This window comes from Lissotriton vulgaris, chromosome 1_1, assembly GCF_964263255.1.
Source record: "Lissotriton vulgaris chromosome 1_1, aLisVul1.2, whole genome shotgun sequence".
In the NCBI taxonomy this organism is placed as follows: Eukaryota; Metazoa; Chordata; class Amphibia; order Caudata; family Salamandridae; genus Lissotriton; species Lissotriton vulgaris.
The window spans coordinates 23,489,602-23,512,489 of NC_141685.1; the positions used below are offsets into that span (position 1 = coordinate 23,489,602).

At 48.6% G+C, this 22,888-nt stretch overlaps 1 protein-coding gene across 1 annotated transcript; it reads left to right on the forward strand.

Annotated features, from left to right (window-relative positions):
- Positions 1 to 1,520: 1,520 nt before the first annotated feature.
- Positions 1,521 to 22,188, forward strand: LOC147737006 (uncharacterized). Its single transcript, XM_086922545.1, has 2 exons — positions 1,521 to 1,944; positions 21,570 to 22,188. Exons 1-2 carry the CDS (start codon positions 1,521 to 1,523, stop codon positions 22,103 to 22,105), a joined length of 960 nt encoding a protein of 319 aa, XP_086778671.1. The 3' UTR covers positions 22,106 to 22,188.
- The last annotated feature ends 700 nt before the right edge of the window (positions 22,189 to 22,888 follow it).

Consider the following 22,888-nt stretch of genomic DNA (forward strand, 5'->3'; position numbering starts at 1 on the left):
CACCCTGACCCCCTAGGCTTGCTCAGGGGATCCCGCAAGGACCCCGAAAGCCCCCAAAAATGTATATTTTTTTTAAATTGCGGGATACTCATACGATACGCGTATCCTGCTAAAAAAAAGAGAGGCCGCTTTATTGGTAATTAGCCTCCGAGGGGGCCAAATCCCCCCCGGGGCTTGTTTTAGTTATAATAAGGAGACAGTCCGTACATCCCAGCGCCAGCTCCAGCGCACCACAGTCCAGCTCTGATGCAGGCAGAAAGCTGCGAGACCCCAGAGGAGGAGGGAGTAAAGGATCGGGGACAAGGCGGGACCCCCTTGTGAGAAACACCGAGCGCAGGGCAATTACGGTCCTGTCCCTTCCAGGGTCACAACCGGTGCACGTTGTAAGCTGTGTTCAGGGCAGGTCACTGTGCTCAACACAGAAGCATCCAGTTCAGAGTTCACACAACATCCCTGACGGGCGGAAGCACCCGGCGCGAGCAGCACAGCCTGTGTAACATCTCCGAAGTGAAGAAGTATCCAGCGTGCACAGTGCAGCATGTACTACATCTCCGAAGAATCAAGTGTGCAGGGCGCAGTGCGTGCAACACATGTGAAGTGAGCACGTACCAACTATGCACAGTGCAGTGGGTGCAACACCTCGGAAGTGCGGGAGTATCCAGTGTGCACAGTCTCACCGGCACTTACTTGGAAGTGCCTAGGATCGCATCTGTGCAGCAGCAGTGCCAGGGGCTCCAGTCCGCTTACTCCCATCTTGTGTGACCTGCATCTCGAGCCATGGAAGGCGCTCAGAGTCCCACGTCAGTCCGCACCTCATCCCTGCTCCTTTGAAGCGTGACTGCATCTCTCAGTTCCACCCTGTCTACCCAGCATCCTTGCACCTTTAAAGCGCCTGAGCCTCCGCTGCTCCCTACGTCTCCCAGCCTGCGTATGCAGGTGGTTCTGGTGGCGGAGCATGAGGCTAAAGTACTCCCAGGCTCTCCCTAGGGAGCACTCATCCTCTAGGCACTTTAAGCACGGGATGCTCAGAAGGTCTCGGTTTCTCCAACAGTACACTAACCCTCTAAACCTTTGAAGTGCTGGGAGGCTAAAGCATTGTTTTGCTGCTTTTCAGTCCTTCCAGTGCCCGGACCCGGAGGCTGCTGCAGTCTGAGCCCATCTCGTCTACCAGCGGGCACTCAACCTCGGTACTTCAAGCACCAGGAGTTTCCAAGGGCCCAGTATATACTGGTGTGCACTGATGTCGGTACTCCATACAGTGCCAGAGTCTGAAGTGTCTCTGCTGATCTGAAGACGTGGAGGTTGAGTGTCCCGAGCTTCGCCCAGTGTGCTCTGCACTCCTGGACTGTGGATCGCCATGCTTTCGCCTCCGGTGTCTGGTGCTCAAGGCGCTACATTCCCTGCACTGGGGCAGCAGGTGGACGTCTACAAAGCGGAGCCCCTGGAAGAGCTAGGTTGCTCCTGACCCCACAGCAGCACATTGGGTGCGTGAATTATTGCCTGCACCGGACCCGTGCACCATGCCTCCCAGCTCCACTCCCAACACCCTCCTCGCCGTCCCCTCCAGGGGCAATATGCAGCTCTCGTCCCCCACCAAGGGGAGCATGGCCCGCACGGGCTGCCTCCTCTTCATCAACGCCTTGGTGCACTTGTCCCTGGCTTCCTCTTTCCTGACAGGATCCGTGGCAAAGTGTGGAAACGAGGGCGAGAACCTGCAGATCCCATTCATCACCGACAACCCGTGCATCTCGTGCACCTGCCAGAATCAGGAAGTGACATGCAGACAAGAGAGGTATCCAGTGATCTTGAAGGATTGTGGATTGGTAGTGAAGCAGAGGGGAGTCTGCTGTGAGCGTTGTAAAGGTTGCAACATTGACAGAAACGTCTACAACAGCTCTATGAAATGGCGGATCCGAACCAACCTGTTAGAATTGGGGGTCTCTGGTTGGCGCAAGTATTCACTTGTGACAAGCAGGGACCCTCTCCTCTAAGTCAGGGCAAAGGATGACCCCTTAGAATTACCCCTGCTCACCCTCTAGGTGTGTGGCGTGAGCAGCCAAGGCTATTCTTCAGGCGTTTCTGAGTTAAGCATTTGTAATAACACACACAGTAAATGTACCTATCCCCCCACAAATGGACACCAGGCTGTAGATATATAAAAATACGTTCTCTTTATGTAAAAATATATATATGCAGGTAAGACTTATCACAAGACCAATAATAACGTTTTTCTTAAGCCACAAGGTTGTAAATAGGCAAGTGTTCTTTTTGTTTGTAGTTCGAATATTTCATTTTTAGTTTGCTATTAAATTGTTCTTTCAGTTCTTGGCCTGCAATCTAGGGGCCTCTTGCCCCGTTTCTGGACGGTATTGCACTCCCAAGCACCTTGTTGCGCTTCGTAGCGCTCCTCTCGGCTTCAAACGGAAGAAAACCACAGGCCCTACCACGGCTCACGCTTCTCGTGAGCAGACCAACGCGGCGTACGGCTTCTCGGCAACACGACGAAGCGTACCCGCTGGGGAGGGAGAGACTAGGCGCACAAGGTCTCTCAATGGGAACTGCGAGGCGTACTTGGCAGGCGCCCCTTGCAATACAGTTTGAACGGCACTCACCGGTGGTTGTGGAATGGTACGCCTCGGGCGTATTCTGTGATCGCACTTGAGCACCCAGAGGTTTGAAAAGGATGCGCAGGCGGCAGGCACAGCCGGGTGGAGCTTTAGGGGAAAACAGAACGGTGCGGACCCCAAGTCCGTTGACGATGTCTTGCCACATGTCCAGTAGATTCAGAGCAGGCAGGGGTGACCCGCACACCTTCAGTGCGCGTCGGGGGCACCTACGGACTCTCAGTGGCGGCGGCTCTCGTGAGGCAGGTTGGCCCAGCTCCTCTAGTACGGTCCGTACTGGGGGCGCTTCAGGGGGTGGCACGGCCTCTTTCCAGGTTGGAGGGCGAAGCGGGCGGTCAGGTACGCTTGAGACGTACGGCGGCAGCCCAGGGCATAGATTGCGCTCGAAGAGGAAATTCCAGCGGGAGGGGCGAGCGAGGGCACACAGCTCGCTCCAGTAACAGGCAGGCAACAGGGGAGAAGGCAGGCAGGTCCACGGGGAAGAGAGCGACTCTGCACGAGCGGGGCTCTCACAGGACACGGGCCGCCAGGCTCCTGGGTGTCACGGCCCTAGGAGGGGGCTATGGGGCACAAGGTCTCAGCTCCAGCAGGAGAAGCACACGGCTTTGATGAGAGCGAGCGAAGGCACCAAGAACCCACTAGTCCTGGGGTTCAGATCAGGGGGCAAGCTCAAACAAGCCCTTGGAGAAAGTTTCTAGCACAAGTCAGCAAAGTCTTTTTAAAGTCTTTTCCTCTCCTTCTTCAGCAAGGCAGACAGCAGGCCAGTCCTTCCAGCTTCTTCTTCTCCTTCTAGTTGGGCAAAGGTTCGTTGTGGGAAACAGGATTCTGATTTACAAGGAGCAGGGCTCCTACTTTTATACAGCATTTTCTCTGTTCTCACATGCCAGGGGGGCCTCTGCATAACTTCATTCAGTCTCTGAGCACTTTGTTGGGTGTACTCTGGTTTCGGCTTTCAGTGTGAGGGGCAGGCGCATCAGACGCTCCACAGGAGGAGGAGCCAGCATTGTGTGGACAGGGGCAGCCAGGAGTACCTTGTTGACAGGGCTTAGCCTCTCCTGGGCCAGGTATCGGCTGAGTCATCAGTCGGTCCCCAGGGGGTGGAGCCAGCATTGTGGTGGCAGAGCACAACCCTATTCAGAGTCCAGGGGCACTCCCACCTCCCACCAAGGTGTAATCCTGGCATTCACCACCTGTCATCCCCCAGCCCTGTCACTCACATAACTCAGACAGTCAGATACACATCCTAGCAGAGGCGGGCTGAAATGGTTAGGCAAGCAAATGCTAACTTTCTAAAAGTAGCATTTGCAAACACAGGATAATAAAATAAACTTTACTAAAATAAGTATTTTATTATTCTGAGTTCAGGCATACTAAACTTTATATTCTACCATGTTCCCTGAGCCTGCTGGGATTATAGAGTGTAATAATTCCAGCAGCCAATCTTGGCCTAAGCGAACAGGTAGCCTTACAATAGTGAAAAACGAATTTGGCTGTAATTCACTATTAGGACATGCCACACTCATCAGAGCATGTCCTACCTTACACTTACAATGCCCCCTGCCCTTGGGCCTACCATAGGGTGACTAATATGAAGTTAAGGGAAGGTTTTTGGGGCTGGCAAGTGTGTGCACTTGCCCAGCCAGCATGACAGTACCAGACTGCACGCAGGTTCTGCGGTGGCAGACCCTAGACACATTTTAAAAGCCTGCTGCTGTGGGTGGCGCAACCAGCGCTGCAGGCCCACTAGCAGTATTGGCATCTACAAGCCCTGGCACTCCTAGTGCCCTTTACTGGGGACTGACAGTAAATCCAATGAACCAATCATGAACATCAATCACAGTTATACTTTACATAGGGAGCACTTGCACTGCGGCACGGATTGGCCGTGGCGCAGCGCCCTGAGCAGCAGACACCAGCAAAAACATCTGAGGCACATCAGCAAAAAGTGGAAGGGAAACTCACGCCAAGGTGCCAGGTCTAACACGTGTCCCCTCCAGCTGAAATGTGGGGGGAACTACCCTTCCCCAGGGAGTTCCTCATCACTAAGGCGGAAAAACCTGGACAGACTGTCAGCATTGGCGTGATCTGTGCCAGGGCGATGTTCCACCGTGAAGTCCATACCCTGTAGGGAGATGGACCACCTCAACAGCTTTGGGTTCTCACCCCTCATTTGCATCAACAATCTGAGGGGCTTGTGGTCTGTCTGAACCCGAAGTGAGACCCAAACAGCGCCCAGACCACAGCAAATGCTTCTCGCTCTATTGCACTCCACCTACGTTCCCGGGGAAGTAACCTCCTACTGATGAAGGCTACAGGTTGGTCAAAGCCCTCCTCAGTCATCTGTGAGAGAACAGCCCCTACACCATGCTCTGAAGCGTCTGTTTGCACTAGAAATTCCTTGGAGAAATCAGGGGCCAAGAGCACGGGCGCCAGGCGCATGGCAGTTTTCAGGGTGTCAAAAGCCTTCTGACAGTTGTCAGTCCAGATCACATTCCTGGGCTGCTTCTTGGAAGTCAGCTCTGTCAAGGGGGTCACAATAGTGCCATAGCCCTGGATTAACCTCCTGTAATACCCAGTGAGCCCCAGGAAGGCTCTCACTGCAGTCTGGGTCTTGGGGGGTTCCCAAGCCAGGATGGTCTCAATTTTGGATTGCAAGGGTGCCACCTTGCCACTCCCAACTTGGTGTCCCAAGTACACCACTGAACCCTGCCCAATCTGGCACTTGCTTGCCTTGATTGTGAGGCCTGCCTTGCGCAGGGCCGTCAACACTTCCCAGAGGTGTTGCAGGTGTTCTGGCCAGGTGCCACTGAACACTGCGATGTCATCCAGGTAGGCGGCACTGAACTCATCCAGCCCAACCAACACCTGGTTGACCAACCTCTGAAAGGTGGCTGGGGCATTCTTCATTCCAAATGGCATAACCCAGAACTGGAAATGCCCATCTGGTGTAGAGAATGCTGACCTCTCCTTTGCCCCATCGGTCAAGGCGATCTGCCAGTACCCAGACGTTAAATCAAACGTGCTGAGGAACCGGGCAGCCCCTAGCCGATCAATGAGCTCATCAGCTCTGGGGATAGGGTGCGCGTCAGTCTTGGTGACTGAATTGAGTCCTCTGTAGTCCACACAGAACCGGAGTTCAGGTGTGGCTCCCGGCGCAGCAGCCTTTGGGACCAAGACCACGGGGCTGGACCAAGGACTGCTGGAGGACTCAACCACCCTAAGAGCAAGCATCTTGGAGACCTCCTCCTTGATGCAGGCTCTGACCCTGTCAGTTACTCTGTAGGCCTTATGCTTCACAGGTAAGCTGCCTCCTGTGTCCACATCATGGACGCACCAATCTGTGACACCAGGAACCAGGGAGAACAGATCTGGAAACTGCCCCAGCAATTGGCGGCAGTCTTCCTGTTGCTCCGGCGACAGTGTGGGTGAGAGGTTAACTCCATCCACTGACCCATCTTTCTCAGAGGCTACCAAGAGGTCGGGAAGAGCCATTCCATCATCAGTTGCCAACAACATGCCCACTTCGGACCTCTCCAAGTGGGGCTTAAGGCGGTTAACATGTAGGACCCTCAAAGGGTTCCTGGGAGACTGCATGTCCACCAAGTAGGTTACCGGACTCTTGCGCTCCACAACCTCAAATGGACCTGTCCACTTATCCTGAAGTGCACAAGGCTCCACTGGGGACAAGACCCACACCTTTTGCCCAGGTTGAAGCTCTACCAGAGTGGCATTCTGGTCGTACCACCGCTTCATCTCTTCCTGGCTTGCTTCCAGATTTGCGTCAGCAAGTTGCCTGAATCGCCTGGTCTGGTTTCTGAAGGCCAGCATGTAACTGTATACATTCTGGGGAGTTTTCCTGGGAGATTGCTCCCAGCCTGCCTTTACCAAACTCAGAGGTCCTCTCACTGGGTGACCATACAGCAGTTCAAAGGGGCTGAACCCTAGGAACTTCTGTGGCACCTCACGGTATGCAAAGAGAAGGCATGGTGAGAGGACGTCCCACTTACGCCTCATTGGACCTTCCAGGCCCATGATCATGCCTTTTAAGGTTCGGTTGAATCTCTCAACCAACCCATTTCCTTGGGGATGGTAAGGGGTGGTGAACTTGTAGGTTGACAGATTACAGCCGCGCCAATAATATATAGGACAACAATACTATCCCTTGAGTGTTTTTAGAAAAAAAGTTTTATCTTTGGAAATTAACCAACAAAAACTTTTTACTGTATCAATTTATCGTGTATACAAGATATATGTGTTTAATCTTTTTTTATCAAGATAATTTAAAAACTTTTTTATATCAGTATAACTGTTTGTGTTATAGTTTATGCATATTTTGAGTTTCTAAATTAGCCAGTGTTTGTTCTTTGAAAATTGGCCTGAGTTGATACCTTCGCATTGAACTTGTAGGTTACACCACACTCTTGCCAAAGGGATTTCATATACTTGGATAATATGAAATTGGTCCATCCTGTCGCTCACCACCTCTAGAAGGAATCCCACTCGTGAGAAAATTCCCATCAGTGCCCATCCCACCACGGGGGCCATCACTGTCCTCAGAGGGATGGCTTCAGGGTACCGGGTGGCGTGGTCCACCAAGACCAGGATGAACCTGTTGCCCATGGCTGTCTTGGGGTCCAGAGGCCCAACAATGTCTATACCCACTCGCTGGAATGGAGTACTGACCACGGGGAGGGGTTGCAGAGGAGCCTTGTGCCTCCCTCCGCTCTTACCACTTAGACCCTCCAGGATATCGCGATTTCGCGATTTTCACGGTTTGCCGAGAAATCGCCACTTTTGTAAAAATGCCGCGATTTTTACTAAAGTGCCAGCGAAATCGTCACTTTTGTAGAAATCGCGCAGCATTTTTACAAAAGCCGCTACATCCTGGGGGGTCTGATTTAGAGCTTCACTCGTGCGTGTAATGAAAGTCAGGGACCGGGGCAGCAGCGACCTGGAATGACATGGAATGCACTGAAACCCCTGTTAAAACGTAGGCACTATCTAAACTGAGTGAGTAAGTATGCTGCTGGACATGTTTATCAGCAGTGATCTATTATTAAAATTATGCCCTCTGCACTCACACCACATACAAAATGTCATACATACATACAAAATCAAAAGAAGTAAAAATAAGAAAAAGCTGGGTTCATTATCTGACGCGTGGCTTGTAAAATACAGTAAAGGCCGGGCAAGTCACAGGAGGAGACTGCAGCGATCTGCGCCCCAGAGCCAGCAGCTGTCCCCCCCCAAATCCTGAACAAATGGGCGCTGTTTTATCTGTAAAAGGCGACCGCTCTCGAGAAATATCACACTGCAGCGTCGAAGGAGGCTGGCAAGAGGGGGGCTGATGGGGATGACTGATGGAGTGAAGGGGGGGCGAGGCGGTAATTAATTATAGCCCCCTCCCGTAGTTTACTATCCTTCCTAAAATGACCATTTTCGAGAACCACACTTTACAATGCTCATTTACAATAAACCTTCTGTCAGCATTTAAAACGGATGGCTGATTCAATTGAGCTCTTCATCCTTCCAAAGTAGATACACTGGCACCAAGCAATTCAATACCGTAAAATCCATTACACAAAACACATTATGGTCCAGCGGTATTTAACCACATTTTTATATTGTTTGTGGTTACCTTTCTTCAGGTAACTGTTGTGTGTAATATCTTACTAACTGGCACAAGGTAGTGACATATCAGTAACGTGTATATGTTTAAATCAACTGAGGAGCCCCAAAGTCCGGTGCCGCACCTTATACACGCTCGAGGGAAACAAAGTGTCTACATTGTAAATAAACCAAATATACATAGCTTCATGTTGTTAAATAACTAAAAAAAGTAAGATATCTGTGTGTGTTGTAGGAAAAATGGCCACATAAAATGCCGCAAAATTGCCGCTAAATTTCCATATTTGTGCTGCTAAATTTACATTTTTGTGCCGCTAAATTTGCTAATCCATGCCGCTTTATCCTGGGGGGTCTGATCACTTGCCTGGCAAGTCTGAAAAGATCTACAGTGAGCATCTGAGCTCTTATGCATTTGGGGCCAGTAAAAGTGGGTGACAAGCCTGTCATAGGTCTTGTCCATCCCCAAATGTCCTGCTAACGGCACATCATGAGCCAGCCCCAGGAGGAAGGCTCTGAACTTCTGGGGTACCACCAGCACACGGGCTGACCCAGGTTCACCAGCCTTAGGCTCTGAATACAGGAGGTCATTCTCCCAATACACATAATGTGTTTTGGCCTGAACACCATTGGCCTGGTCTGCAGCCTGCTGCCGCATACCCACGAGGGAAGGGCATTCTTTCTGCTCCCTGCAGAATTCCTCCCTGGAGGGGCCTCCTTCTTGCTGCCAATGGGTCAGCTCAGGCAGGTCCCCCAGTTCAGCAATCTGTTCCCCAGTAGGCTCCAGGGCATCCCCATCAGGGTCTGCTTCCTCCTGGGCCGTGGGAACTTCAGGGACCGGTTTCCCGCGCCCCCTGCGCTTTCTCCCTAAGGCCGGTTCCTGGGCCTCCCTCTCAGGGTCTACCTCCTCCTGGGCCGTGGTAGCTATGAGGGCCTGTCTCCCACGCCCCCTGCCACTTCTCTCCAAGGCAGGTGCCTGGGCCTCTCCTTCAGGCCTCAGGATCTCTTGAGCACCCCTACTGGCTGCCATTGACCGGGTGGTCACGCACGCCCAGTCAGGCAGACCCACGATCCTCAGGTGAGTCGTATTCTCCACCTTTCCCCAAGGGGAGTGTTCCAAGTCATTCCCTAGCAAACAGTCAACAGGCATGGTTTTCCTCACACAGACCTGTAGAGTACCAGAGACCCCGCACCCACTCGAAGGGAACTTGAGCCATCGGACACTGACTGGTCTGAATTATCAGCATTGATAGCCCCACAGTAGGCATGGGGTACAACCTGCTCTTGAGACACCAGGTGCTGCCTCACTGCAGTCACGCTGGCTCCTGTATCTCTAAGAGCTTCAGCTTTCTTACCATTGATGGTCACCACCTGCCCATATTTCTTAGTGTTAGAGGGCAGGTAGTTCTCAGGGACCATCTCACTGTCTCCTAGAGAGACTAGGGTCATCTGGACAGGATCTCCACCCCCGGGGATTACTACTTCTTCCCCCAAATTAACACTAGCTACTTGCCGGGGTGGAGCACCAGTGGGTGATGGTTTACCAAACAGACGACACTTAGGGTCAGAGGCAATGTGACCCGGGTCACCACACCTGTAACAATTGAAGGGCCCCTTTGGAACAGGCCTACCTGTCGGGGCCCCGGTCTGCTTCGGGGGTGGGGGAGGCTGAGAACCTCTCTGCTGGTTCCCTTGGGGATTACTTTGGGGGCCTCGCTAGAACCCTCTTGGTTTACCCCTGTCCCCCCCACTCTTCTGCTGGGGACCCTGCCCACCCTTGGCGGAGTCTCCCGTTGGACCCTTGTGGACCCTGGTGCTGAGCCAGCGGTCCGCCTCCTCAGCAAGCTTCCTCGGGTTGGACAGCTTGCTATCAATCAGGTGCTGGCGTAGCTCAGAAAAACAGTGATCAGACAAGTGCTCCCATGCAATTAAATCAAAAAGCCCCTGAAAATCATTTACTTTGCTACCCGTCACCCAACCATCCAGTGCTCTGCAAAAACCAGTCACATACTCCACATACGTACTCCCAGGACGCTTTTCACTCTCCCTGAACTTCTGTCTGTACATTTCAGGGGTAAGCCCATACCTGGACTTTAAGGCCTCTTTCATGCGGGGATAGGAACTTTGTTCTTCAGTGGGCAAATCTAGTAGGGTGTCCCGCCCTTCGCTAAGGAACCTCCCCCACAACCCCGCTCCCCAATCCTTGTCAGGGACCCGGTGGGAGGACATGGCTACCTCATATGCCCTAAACCACTGTCCTATGTCATCCCCCTTAAAGAACTCCTTAACTACATCTTTGGGTATGTACACCCTGGACTCTACCTGCACCGGCGTTGTGCTGCCACCAGAAGGAGTTGTTCCCGAACCTCTCAGCTCCAACTCCTTCAATCTCAGATCATGCTCCATTTGGCGTTGCTGCGCCTCCATGGCCAATCTTTGCTTGTCCATCTCCATTTGTCCAGCTAACTTTGCCATCTCCATTGCATGTGCCCTGTCTGCTGCCCTGTCTGCCAGCTCCTCTGGTGACAGGCCTCTGCTGGGATCCACAATGCCATCTGGTGGTATGATATCCCCCGCATTCTGTGGCTCTCTTGACTCTTTCCAGGCTCTCAGTGCCTTGATGTATTGGGCTTTCTTTTTGCACCCTGTGTGTGCAACTCTGCCATTTCTTATAGACATATGCAATTTCTTGTTTTATGTTGTATTGCAGAATTTTTATAGCGCTCACTACCCCTATGTTGGGTGCCTGTAGCGTTTGCCCGCATAGAATGAATGAAAACAAAGCCAACATCCTTCCAGCTACACACCCTACAGGATGTAGCGTACTTACATCATGTAGGGTATGTGGTTGGAAGGATGTTGCCTTTGGTTTGATTCTATGTGAGAAGTGTTTCCATTTCATGTGAAAAGGGGGCACAACACGTAGCAGTGATGTGGATGATAAAGTGTTAGGAGACGCAAGATGTAGCAATGTGTTGGATGATGAAGTCTCACAGTCAGACGTGCAGTTATATGGTTTTCAGTAAGCTGGTACCCTTTATGGTATTTCTTATTGTATACTCTGCTTATCCTGCCGCAGAGGAGTTGGGTACTGCTCCTGATAATGGGCTGTTCACACCGTGATCGCTCCTGAAATACTGCTGCACCTGCCTAAAATGACAGCCGCAACAAACTCTCCTGCGTCTCTCCTGACCGTATCTCACTCCTCCCCTACCCCCTACCCCTCCCCGCTCTACTCTTCTCCACTTTCCTGCTACTGACCTTTGCCCTCACCAGTCCTGGCCCTTAGCCCCACCCTGTCTGTCTGTGAATTTTCCCTCGTCAATTGAGATTTAGCTATTTTGTCTGGTGCACGATGGAGCTTCCTGGTTTAGCTATAGGGGAGACAGGTCGGGGATTCCCTCCTTGGACGTCACCTACCCAGTCGGCCTTTAGACAGACTTCCTTTTGTCTCTCCTGTCGCCTCTTCCCGCATCCTGCCTCTATTTATGTCTCCCCTTCTATCCTCTCTCAATGTATTGAGACTGAACTATTTTGTCTGAAGCCCGATGGAGCTACTTGGTTTAGCTATAGGGGAGATGGGCCGTGGATTCCCTCCTTGGTCGTCACCTACCCAGTCGGTCTTTAGACAGACTTCCTTTCATCTCTCCTTGTTGTCTCTTCCCTTATCCTCCCTTTCTCACCTCCCCTGCCCCTTCCACTATTTTTCTCTCTCCTTTCTCTCCTCTCCTAATGTATTGCCTATTTTTTGATCTTTTTCTTTACATTGTTGATTCTCATGTAAAGCGCTCTGATACCTTCGGGTCTAGCCAGCGCTATTTAAAACTCTTTAAATAAATTAAAAAAATATATAATAATGGGGGGCCCAGAGGGGCCCCCAGCCCCGGGACTGCCACCCCCGGCTTTAATATTATATATGCTGGGGGGGCTCACCCCCCCCCCCCCCCCCCGCAGCCCTGGGGACCGCCACCCCTCAAGGCTTCTTTTTTAAATAAAAAAAACAAAACCTGTGTGGGGGCTCAAGCCCCCCCCACATGCCCTGGGGACCCCCACCTCCCTGGGGCTCTAATATTCAAAATAGGGGGTCCGTGACAGACCCTGGAACCCTTAGCGCTGGGATGCTCACGGGCAGCCATGCGCTTTATAAATCTTACCTTTACCTTTACCTTTACCCCCCAGCACCGGGGACCACTACCCCCGGGGCTTTTAAATGTTAGGAGGGGGGCATGCACCGTCCCTCCTGGAGCCTTGTGGTGGCCCTGGGGACCCCCACCCCCCAGGGCCGGCTCCTGCAGTGTCCCGGGGTGCCCACCCCAGGGACACTGCTGTTTGCTATGGTAGTGCTTTGGTTTTTGAAAGAGAGAGCAGGAAACATGCTTTCTCTTTCAAAAACCAAAGACGATTGCTTTTCTGCATGGGGAGCAGCATGTTAGCTGCTCCCCACGCAGAAAAGCAGTACCGGCTCCCGCAGGATGCAGGGACCGTGGGGGGCTTGGGGACCTCCCCACGGCCCCCAATGGAGAGGGCAAGGCCCTGGGGGATGGGGTCCCCGGGGCCTTAGGTGGCCTGAGGAGGGGGGCTATGCAGCACCCCTCCTTAAAAAATAAAACAAATATGTGGCAATGCCCCGAGGGATGGGGTACCCGGGGCCTGGAATTAGAACGGGAGGGGGGCCACACGGCCGCCTTTGTGTTAAAAATATATATATATATATTGGGGGTCAGGCCCTGGGGGATGGGGTCCCCAGGGCCCAAAAAAAAGAAAAAGAAGGGGGGCTACACAGCCCCCTTTAAAAAAAATAAAAAAAAATAAGATGGGGAGGTGGCCACGCCCCCTTCCTGCACCACTCTGCAAATGCGCCCCTGTCATGTTTGGAGAGGGGGAAGTAATTCCCCTTGAATACTGGGGTGCCTGGGGGCCAAGTAGCCACCAGGAACCTCCAGTATGCACCAGGGGGCTGCGTTGCAGAGAGGTGTAAAAAGGGACGTGGCCTCATTACACCTCCCTGCAACGCAACCCCCTGACTCGTTTCTGGAGGGGGAACTAAATCCCCTTGAATACTGGGAGTCCCTGTGAGGAAAAATTGACAATTGTGCCCCATTGTTTCCCTTCTTTCTGCCTGGTAGCCATTTGATTCAGACAGCACCCATTTTGCGTGTGTCATCCATTTTGTCTTCAGACCCATGAGCAAGACACCCTGCACCTGGCACCCCCGTTCATAGACCACACATTTCTGTGGTTCGGCCAATTCCGAGAACCAGCGAGATAGTTCCTGTTTTAAGAGATAGTTCCTGTTCTTGACTCTAAGCCGAGAGATAAACCCCCCGGATGAGGAAGGGCCTTCAACTGAAAAGAGCATATTTAGACACATCGCATGCACTCTCACGAGACACAAGACACGCCCATACCTTGACACATCTGGTTGGAAATTACTGCTTGTCACTTCCCTTTTTCTTTTGATGCCTACTGACTGAATCTGTATAAATATTCTGCTGTGTGAATCAAGCTTTAGACCACTCCTGAACCCGCTTGGTGAAGGAGCTCTCCCTTAACTCGAGTTATTGAATAAAGCCCTTAACTCTGCACCACGGACTCCTCTTTCTTTGCTTACTGATAGCATTCTAGAAACTCTGATATATGAGGTAATAGTATATTTACCACACCTGGGGGCCAACTAGCCCACCAGGAACCTCCAGTATGCGCCAGGGGGCTGTGTTGCAGAGAGGTGTAAAAAGGGGCGTGGCCTTTTTACACTTCTCTGCAACGCAGCCCCCTTGAATACTGGGGGTCCCTGGGGGCCAACTATCCCACCAGGAACCTCCAGTATCCTGGCGCATACTGGAGGTTCCTGGTGGGTTAGTTGGACCTCAGGGACACCCAGTATACAAGGGACTTAATACCCCAACTTAGAACGTCCTACGGGGAGCGTTTGCACAGTAGTGAAGGTAGGAAGCGGGGCTTGAGGTGATATGTGTGCAAACATGCCCTGTGGAACGTTTTAAGTTGGGAAATTAATTCCTCTTCAATCCAGAGGTCCCCTAAGGGCCAACCAGCCCAACAGGTACCTCCAGTAAGCGCCACGGAGCTGCGCTGCAGAGTGTTGTAAAAAGGGGCGTGCCCCCTGAACACCTCTCTGCAATGCAGCTCCCTGGCGCAGACTAGAGGTACCTGGTGGACTAGTTGGCCAACAGGGGACCACAGGATTGAAGAATAATTAATTCCCCAACTTAAAACACGCCACAGGGCGTGTTTGCACACATGTCACCTCAGGCCCCGCCCGCTTCCTTCACTATTGAGCAAAATATTCCTCTACAAACAGCCGAACTACGAATTCCGATTTACTGACCTGTTATCACGAGAGACGTCAGTGCTGCATCTTTGAGCCCAGTACGGACCCTGAAAAGTAAATCTAAGCGTACTTACCAGTAACTTGTATTTCCTTCCATAGGAATCTATTGTGTGGTTTTCACCAGAAAAGTTTCTAAGTGTCTATTTTTGAAACGTACAAATATTCCTCTAAAATTAGCCGAACAACGAATTCCGATTTACTCACCTGTTATCAGGAGAGACCTCAGTGCTGCATCTTTCAGCCCACTACTGATCCTGAAAAGTAATTCTAACCATACTTACAGTAACTTGAATGTCCTTCCGTAGGCTAAAATTGATTGGTTTCACTTGGAAATTCTTCAAAGTGTGGAGTTTTGGAACTTAAAGAAATTCCTCTAAAATCAGCCGAACTACGAATTCCGATTTACTCACCTGTTATCAGGAGAGACCTCAGTACTGCATCTTTCAGCCCACTACTGATCCTGAAAAGTAATTCTAACCATACTTACAGTAACTTGAATTTCCTTCCGTAGGCTAAAATTGATTGGTTTCACTTGGAAATTCTTCAAAGTGTGGAGTTTTGGAACTTAAAGAAATTCCTCTAAAATCAGCCGAACTACGAATTCCGATTTACTCACCTGTTATCAGGAGAGACTTCAGTGCTGCTTCTTTCAGCCCACTACTGATCCTGAAAAGGAATTCTAACCATACTTACAGTAACTTGAATTTCCTTCCGTAGGCTAAAATTGATTGGTTTCACTTTGAAATTGTTCAAAGTGTGGAGTTTTGGAACTTAAAGAAATTCCTCTAAAATCAGCCGAACTACGAATTTCGATTTACTAACCTGTTATCAGGAGAGACCTCAGTGCTGCATCTTTCAGCTCACTACTGATTCTGAAAAGTAATTTTAACCGTACTTACCAGTAACTTGAATTTCCTTCCATAGGATATCATTGCCTGCTATATAAAATATATATAAATTAAAAAATATATAAAATAAAAAAATAAATATTACAATTTCAATATTTTTAAAAACATTTTTTTCAATGTATATTAAAAATATGTAATGTAATAAAAATAAAAAAGAAATTGTGGTAAATCAGTGTAAAAAAAAAATATAACAATACATTTAAAAATGATCATTTACAATACCTTTGAAATTCACTGAAAAAACCATAGGTTTCAGCCATGTTATAGTCAGAAATTAGCATTTAAAAAACCTTAGAAATTCTCTGAAAAAACCATAGGTTTCAGCCACGTTATAGTTAGGAATTAGCATTTAAAAAACCTTAGAAATTCACTGAAAAAACTATAGGTTTCCCAGATTTGTTATAGTTAGCTGGACATTTCACTCATACAAAACCATTGAAATTCCCCTGTTATAGTTAGTTCAGCTAACTATAACGCGCGCCTGCAATGGACTGCTGATGACTTCACATATTACATCACTCATGGCATGGTCAGTGACATCACTCATGACATCACTGATGACATCTCAAATGACATCACTCATGACATCATCCTTGTGAAAGAGTGGCAGACCTCCTCTCACCCTAATATTACCTTTGATACACACATTCAAAAATAGAAACTACAATTTTCAGAAAATGGAAATACCAATACCAGTTACAACAACCTATCCATTAATTGTAACATCTAAATACACATCCATCCACTCATTCACCAACAGTTCTATATAGTCACTCATACATGTACTCACTCATCATATGTACTCATACACCTATACATCCTGTTACACACCGATACTCATCCATAGAGTTACTCACACACATACTCACACATGCAAATAAACATCCATTTACTTGCATATACAGCTATACACACTCCACTACACTTACTTCTACAGAAACGTACACATACTTACTCTCTTACCGCGTCATCCGCGTACATTAGGACCGGTATACCTCTCCTACCTATGCGTGGGCAGTCCACCCCTAAATCTCCGAGCGCCTTGCCTAGTCCATTTATATATAATGTAAATAGAAAAGGCACCAGGATACATCCCTGCCTCACACCCCTTGAGCAAGGGAAATGATTAGTAGTGTTCCCCTCTTCATTGAATCTAACCTGTGCCGCGGTGTTCTGGTGGAGCACTCTCAAAATATTTATCAGGCCTGGGTCAACACCAAGCAACCCTAGGGATTCCCACAGTTTCCTTCGGCTGAGCCGGTAGAAGGCTGACGTCAGATCCATAAAGGCCAAGTACACCGTCCCCTTACTTGACATGATATACTTGGCCACCAGGTGATATAAATTAGGGCATTGGTCCGTTGTGGATCGGCCATTTCTAAACCCATACTGGGTGTCCGAGATAATGTCATGTTCCTCCGCCCAATCTGTCAACCGATTAAGAATAGCCCTTTCCAAGACTTTCACTGTCACATATATTAACGAGATCGGGCGGTAACATTGTGGGTCACTCCTGTTTCCCTTTTTAAAAATTGGTACTATGATGGCCGTGGACCATGACCTAGGCATGCCTGATTCCACTGCTGTATGGAGAACTCTTGTGAGTATGGGGGCCCAAAGGTCTACCTGGCTCTTGAAAAGGTCTGGCGGGATCCCATCGGAGCCTGGGGCCTTATTTCGTGTCAGCCCGTCTATTTCTTCCTTGATCTCTCCCAGGGAAAAGCTTATCTGCATGCTATTTACATTTCCTGTATCTGATACTATTGCATCTTCTGAGCCACTGTAATTATGCAGGCCTTTGAAATGCTCCACCCACGAGTCCGGAAGAATGTGACAGGCCACCTTCGATTTATTCGATTCCTGGAAGCAAGGATCGTTAATTACTCTCCAGAATTTATTCATATCCCTGCGCTCTGCGGTGTCTTTTAGTGTCTCCCATGCCTAGTTCTGTAGCCTGGTTTTACGTTGTTTAATGGCCCTTTTATAGTGTGCCCTACAGTCAACCACCTTAGTCTTATCTTTTGAGACGGTTTTGAGTGCTAGCTTCAGCTCCCTCTGTGCCAAGGTGCATTCGTGGTCAAACCATCTAGGGTGCATTGGGTCATGCTTTGTCTTTTTGCCCCTCAGTAACCCGTCGATATGCTGCGCTGTGCTCTCAAATGCGCTGATCAGTTCATTCCCCTCCACTGCTGGGTCTAGGCATTTCCAAATCTGGCTTTCGGACTTGGCGAGAAGCGTTCTATAAAACGCTTCCCCATCTATGTTCTTCCATCTCAGTCTCCTGCCCTGATCCGTGGCTTGAACTAAGCCGCTAGATTTCCTTTGACCGGGCTCGGTCGATGGGTTAATATCCCTAATGGACAATACCAGTGGGTTATGGTCACTAAAGACGCTAACCTCTATGCTGACATTCGTGACCCTTCGTTTAAACTTATTTCTTACGAAGATGAAGTCAATGATGGTATCCCTTCCCCTACCTTTAAAGGTTTGGATTACTATATTGTTTTCCCCTCTTTTGATCAAGTTCATCGTATGTCTGAGGGCATGTGTGCCCAGGATCTTACTTAATTCCCTGCCCTCTTTTGAGTGTTCTAAATGCCAGCCCTTATTATTTGGGCTGGAGGCCCATCCTCCCCTGCCCCATTTCAAGAAGGGGCACTGGTGGCAGTTGAAATCGCCCACTATTATCAACTGGGAGAGTGTATCCCCTGCCTCCTGTATGCCAGCCAACCTGTCATCCAGCTCACAGTCTTAACGTGGTCTGTCCCGCCACTATTGCGTTATAAAAATTAATAAAAATTAATTTTAGTCCCTTCTTGCAGTACCTAAGTCCTTGCATGAATTCCGAGTCCCAACCCAAGTCTTCCCAGGTCCCTTGCATTGTCTGGTCCATATAACTAATTAGGCCGCCCTTGGCATGACCCATGGTTGTTTTGCGTGTCGGGACAAAAACCATTTTGTATCCGTCTAGGTGAGGGGCACTGATATTAGTTTCCCAGGTTTCCTGAAGGCAGATGATATGAAATTTTCTAATATAGTCTAACTATTCTTTATTTTGTATTTTGGCCGATAATCCTGCAATATTCCATGAGACCGCTCTAATCTCACTGGTTGTAAGATCATCCGTGCTATTCCCCGTGGTGCCCTTCCCTAATATTAAAGGTGTCTCCAACAGTCTTACAATCAGTTCATTCCCCTCCCTCGACTGTTCCCCATGCACTTCCGAGGGGGTTGGGTTGCTTGACTCTGTTGTGCGTACCATTCCTTTAACTTCAGTCCTGAGGGGGCTATCCTGTATTATAACCTCTTCAGATCCCCCCCCTGCTCCCAGTCAATCTAATTCATCCAGTATGAATGCACTAGCAAGTGAAATGAAATGAAATGAAAATGAGATTTGTAAAGCGCTACAGTTGCCCTGAGGCGTCCAGGCGCTGAAACTAAAACAGAAGATGCCCTCAGGAGAACAGGAGGTTACTAGTTACTGAAACAAAAAGGTTTTGAGCTGTTTCCGGAAACTAGTTAAGTTGGAGTTATCTCGCATCTGCAAAGGGAGGGTGTTCCACAGTTTTGACTCATTGTACGAGAACGAGCGTCCTCCTGCTCTGGCTCTAAAGATTCTAGGAATCTTGGCCAGTGCTGCAGTTGAGGATCGAAGCGCCTGGTTGGGCAGGTAAGGAGAAATCAGGGAACAATTAATTTCTGGACCCATTTTCCAGAGGGTCTGGTGAGCAATGCACAGAGCTTTGAACTTCACTCTGTCCCTAACAGGCAACCAGTGTAGGGTTAACCAGTGTATTAACCCGCATCCATTGTTATTAGGGCTGTCCCTTCCCCAAATCCACCCGTCTCCACTGGCCCAGGAGGGATAGCCTTGTGCCCTTTTCTTTCGCCAATAGGGGTTTGTGCTAGATTTAAATCAATTCCGATCTGCTCATTTAGTTTGGCTAACTCGCCAACCCCTTATGCTAGTGGGTTGGCATGAACATGTGCCTTAGTGCCGTGAATGGGTGTAGTGTGCTCAGGATTAACTTGGTCTGAGGGAGTGTCGACTCTGGGAGACGGGCACGTCGCTATTTTGCCCATAGAGGATCGTTTCTGTGCTATGAGTGTATCCAGTGACAGTCTCTTCTCAGTTAGCTGTATTTCGTGTGTTAGAAGGGGCTCTGCTCTTGAAATGAAAGCGTCCAGGGTCCCCTTCACTCCTCCCCCCACCCTAATCTGTGTGGTTTTACACTTCGCCATGATCAGAACTAGTGCGGGGGCTAGTGCTACCAGGTACTACCCAACTCTGACTCAACCTGTGTTATTAATAGTTTGAGGGAAAAAGGGGCGAGCAACAGTGATGATAAACAGTACCTTTAAAGAACTCTGGACAGTCAGTGATTGTCGGTTATGCTTTCGGGATCTGCTAGATGCCTATCTCCCCTGAAGCGTTGACAACAGTAGGCAAATCCGGTGGTAGGCGCTAGGCGAGTGGCCCAGCCTTGCCTCCTCCAGCCTCTGACGGACACAGACGGCCCGCCCTTTGCCCGGGCTTAGCCTGGCGTCCACCCGCGCGCGTCCCGCGCTGCGGGGCACCGGGTGGTCTTTAATAGAGCCCTGGCGCCGCCTGATGACGCTGTTGGCAGGCGCCTGAGCTGGGGCTTCTGGGAGTTGTGGTCCCGTCCCGCAATGGAAGCTCCGATGGCCATTCTCCTCACGGCAATTGAAAAGAGCCAGATGCCGTTTCCCTCACGGACCGTTTGCTGCCAGGAAGTTTGCCCCTTGTCCAAAACTGCAGGTAGGTCTAGGAAAGAAGTAGCTACTCACTAACCCATGCAGCCACTTATACACAAAGTGAGGGACTGATACAGATATTTACATATTTTAACATTACTTGCTAATACATTTATTCACTAAGATACACTTAATAAGTCAGTTACACAATCAATTTTACAAAAAGATCAATTTCGACACTTATTTACCCATTGATTCTTCATCGACCTTTAGATATACATATATAAAAAATATTTATTTTTCAGAAACACACACATTCACTGGATGATGTCATCAGTGATGTCATGAGTGATGTCACTGACCATGTCATGAGTGATGTAATATGTGACGTCACCAGCAGTGCATTGCGTGTGCGCGAGTTATAGTTAGCTGAACTAACTATAACAGGGGAATTTCAATGGTTTTGTATGAGTGAAATGTCAAGCTAACTATAACATGTATGAAACCTATGGTTTTTCAGTGAATTTCAAAGGTTTTTTAAATGCTAATTCCTAACTATAACATATGTGAAACCTATGGTCTTTTCAGTGAATTTCTATGGTTTTTAAATGCGAATTCCTAACTATAACTTGCCTAAAACCTATGGCTTTTTCAGTGAATTTCATAGGTTTTGTAAATGCCAATTTTTTTATGTATTAATTATTATATTTATTCCTTTTTTTATAATAATTTCCTACATTTTTGTAATAATTATTTTTAGTTATTTTATTTTTTAAATTACATTACATATTTTTAATGTAAAATAATAAAAAAAAAGTTCAAAAATGATTTTTTTAAATTGTTTTTCAATATATTAAAATTTAATTCTATATATTTTCTTTTTGCATTTTTTTGTGGTAAACGTATGGTACGCGTACGGTGCTCGCACCATCCTTTGTATCTGTACTTGTACCTGCGCATACGTTACGAACATGTCTTGATGTTCCACGTCACCTCGGCGCTTCCGTGTGACGTCAGGTACGTTTGTACGGCGCACCGTATGCGTACTCCGCGAAAGTTTCTTAACGTTTAAAAATATATATCTGTGTATTTAATGTCAATATTGAGGTAAAACATTATCTGAGATAATCATGAAAATAGTTTTTTTAAACTTTTGATAAGCATATATTACTTTTAAAAGCAATTGCTCAAATCGCGGCGGTACATCGTACGTGTGCGCACCATAAGCGTACCGTACGCGCATGCCATGTGACTTCAAAACAAGAGATTTGATTGGTTCATAATACTTCCTATTCCAACTGTTGAAAGACCCCACCCATTTTAATCATTCTTCTTTGACTTTCACAGAGGAACCATCTCTTTTCTGGAGCTCCTGTGTCTTGGAAGAGAAGTTTAATATGGCTGCAATTAAGAAAGAAGATTCTTCGGAACACTCTTCAGAAGAGGAATTTGTGGCTGAGGAGGCACAGCCAAAAAGAAAAGAAGCATTAATTTGGAAATTTTTCACCTTTCCAAATGGAGGAAAGAAGGTAAATGCTGCGAAGGTCGTCTGCAAGGTGTGTGGGACCACACTATCTAGAGGAGATCCAACCAAAAAGTATTCATTTGGAACCGCCAGAATGGTTCGTCACGTGAAGACCCTCCATCCTCGCAATTATGAGAGAGCTTCATGTGCTAGGCTGCAGGACGACCCTCCACCTGCTGTTCCCGGCACTTCAACAGGACCATCCACAGCACTATCCAGTCTACAGCCGGACATCCAACCCAATTTTAGAGAAATTATTTTTCGTTGTATATATTGCGATGAGACATTGGCATGTGGGGAGCAATCAGTTACTTTGATTGGCCGGCGCGCACAGGAGCACCATTGCTCCCGCCGCTAATTTATTTTTGTTTATTTGCTCCCGTTGGACACTTTTTTGTTTGCACAGTTAATACTGTTCAAAAAATACAAAAATAAATAAAAACTAACAAAAAGTTTAAAAAAATAGTTTTTTTCAAGAAGTAAGTTCACTGGTCAAATAAAGAGCTACATTAGTATAATAGTGTGTAAAAGTTTTTTTGAATGAATGTGTAGTGCATAAATGAATGAAAGAATACATTAGTATTGTATGATGAATGTGAAAGTGCAGAACTATAAGGAAGTGCTACAGCATAAGTCTATAAGGTGTTTACTTACAGTATACTGTAGTACTTCTGAAGCATTTGAATGTAACATGTACATAAATATGTTACAAGTCTATGCTTCCCTTTGAACTGCCAGTAAAACTGTCTGGGTGAATTTGTCCGTGTTAGGGGCAGATTTACAACCCCATTGTGCCTCTCTTACGCCGCCATTGCGTCACTTTAGTGACCCAGTGGCGGCGCAATAGACGCTCCATGGTGCAGGGTATTTACAACGTGATGCATCTGGGAGATGCATCACATTGTAAAGCCCTGCGCCAGAAGGAGACGTTCCTGCACATGGGGAGGGGGTAGGGGGGCCGGGGGGGGTTTGTCCGGCGCAGGAACACCTCCTAAAAGTGGCTGAGTGAAATCTACAAAATTTCACCCAGTCAATTTTGGGCCCATGCTGCGTCAAAATCCTTTGCCTGCTTGTAGCAGGTGTAAGGTTTGACACAGAATTGTGAGCATAGGGCCCCCAGAGCATTGCTGGAGCTGTGTTG

Coding starts and splice junctions, on each gene's coding strand:
- LOC147737006 (XM_086922545.1), top strand. CDS start 1,521: ATGCCTCCCAGCTCCACTCCCAACACCCTCCTCGCCGTCCCCTCCAGG. Junction 1,945..21,569: donor GTTAGAATTGGGGGTCTCTG/GTTGGCGCAAGT, acceptor TGACTTTCACAG/AGGAACCATCTCTTTTCTGG.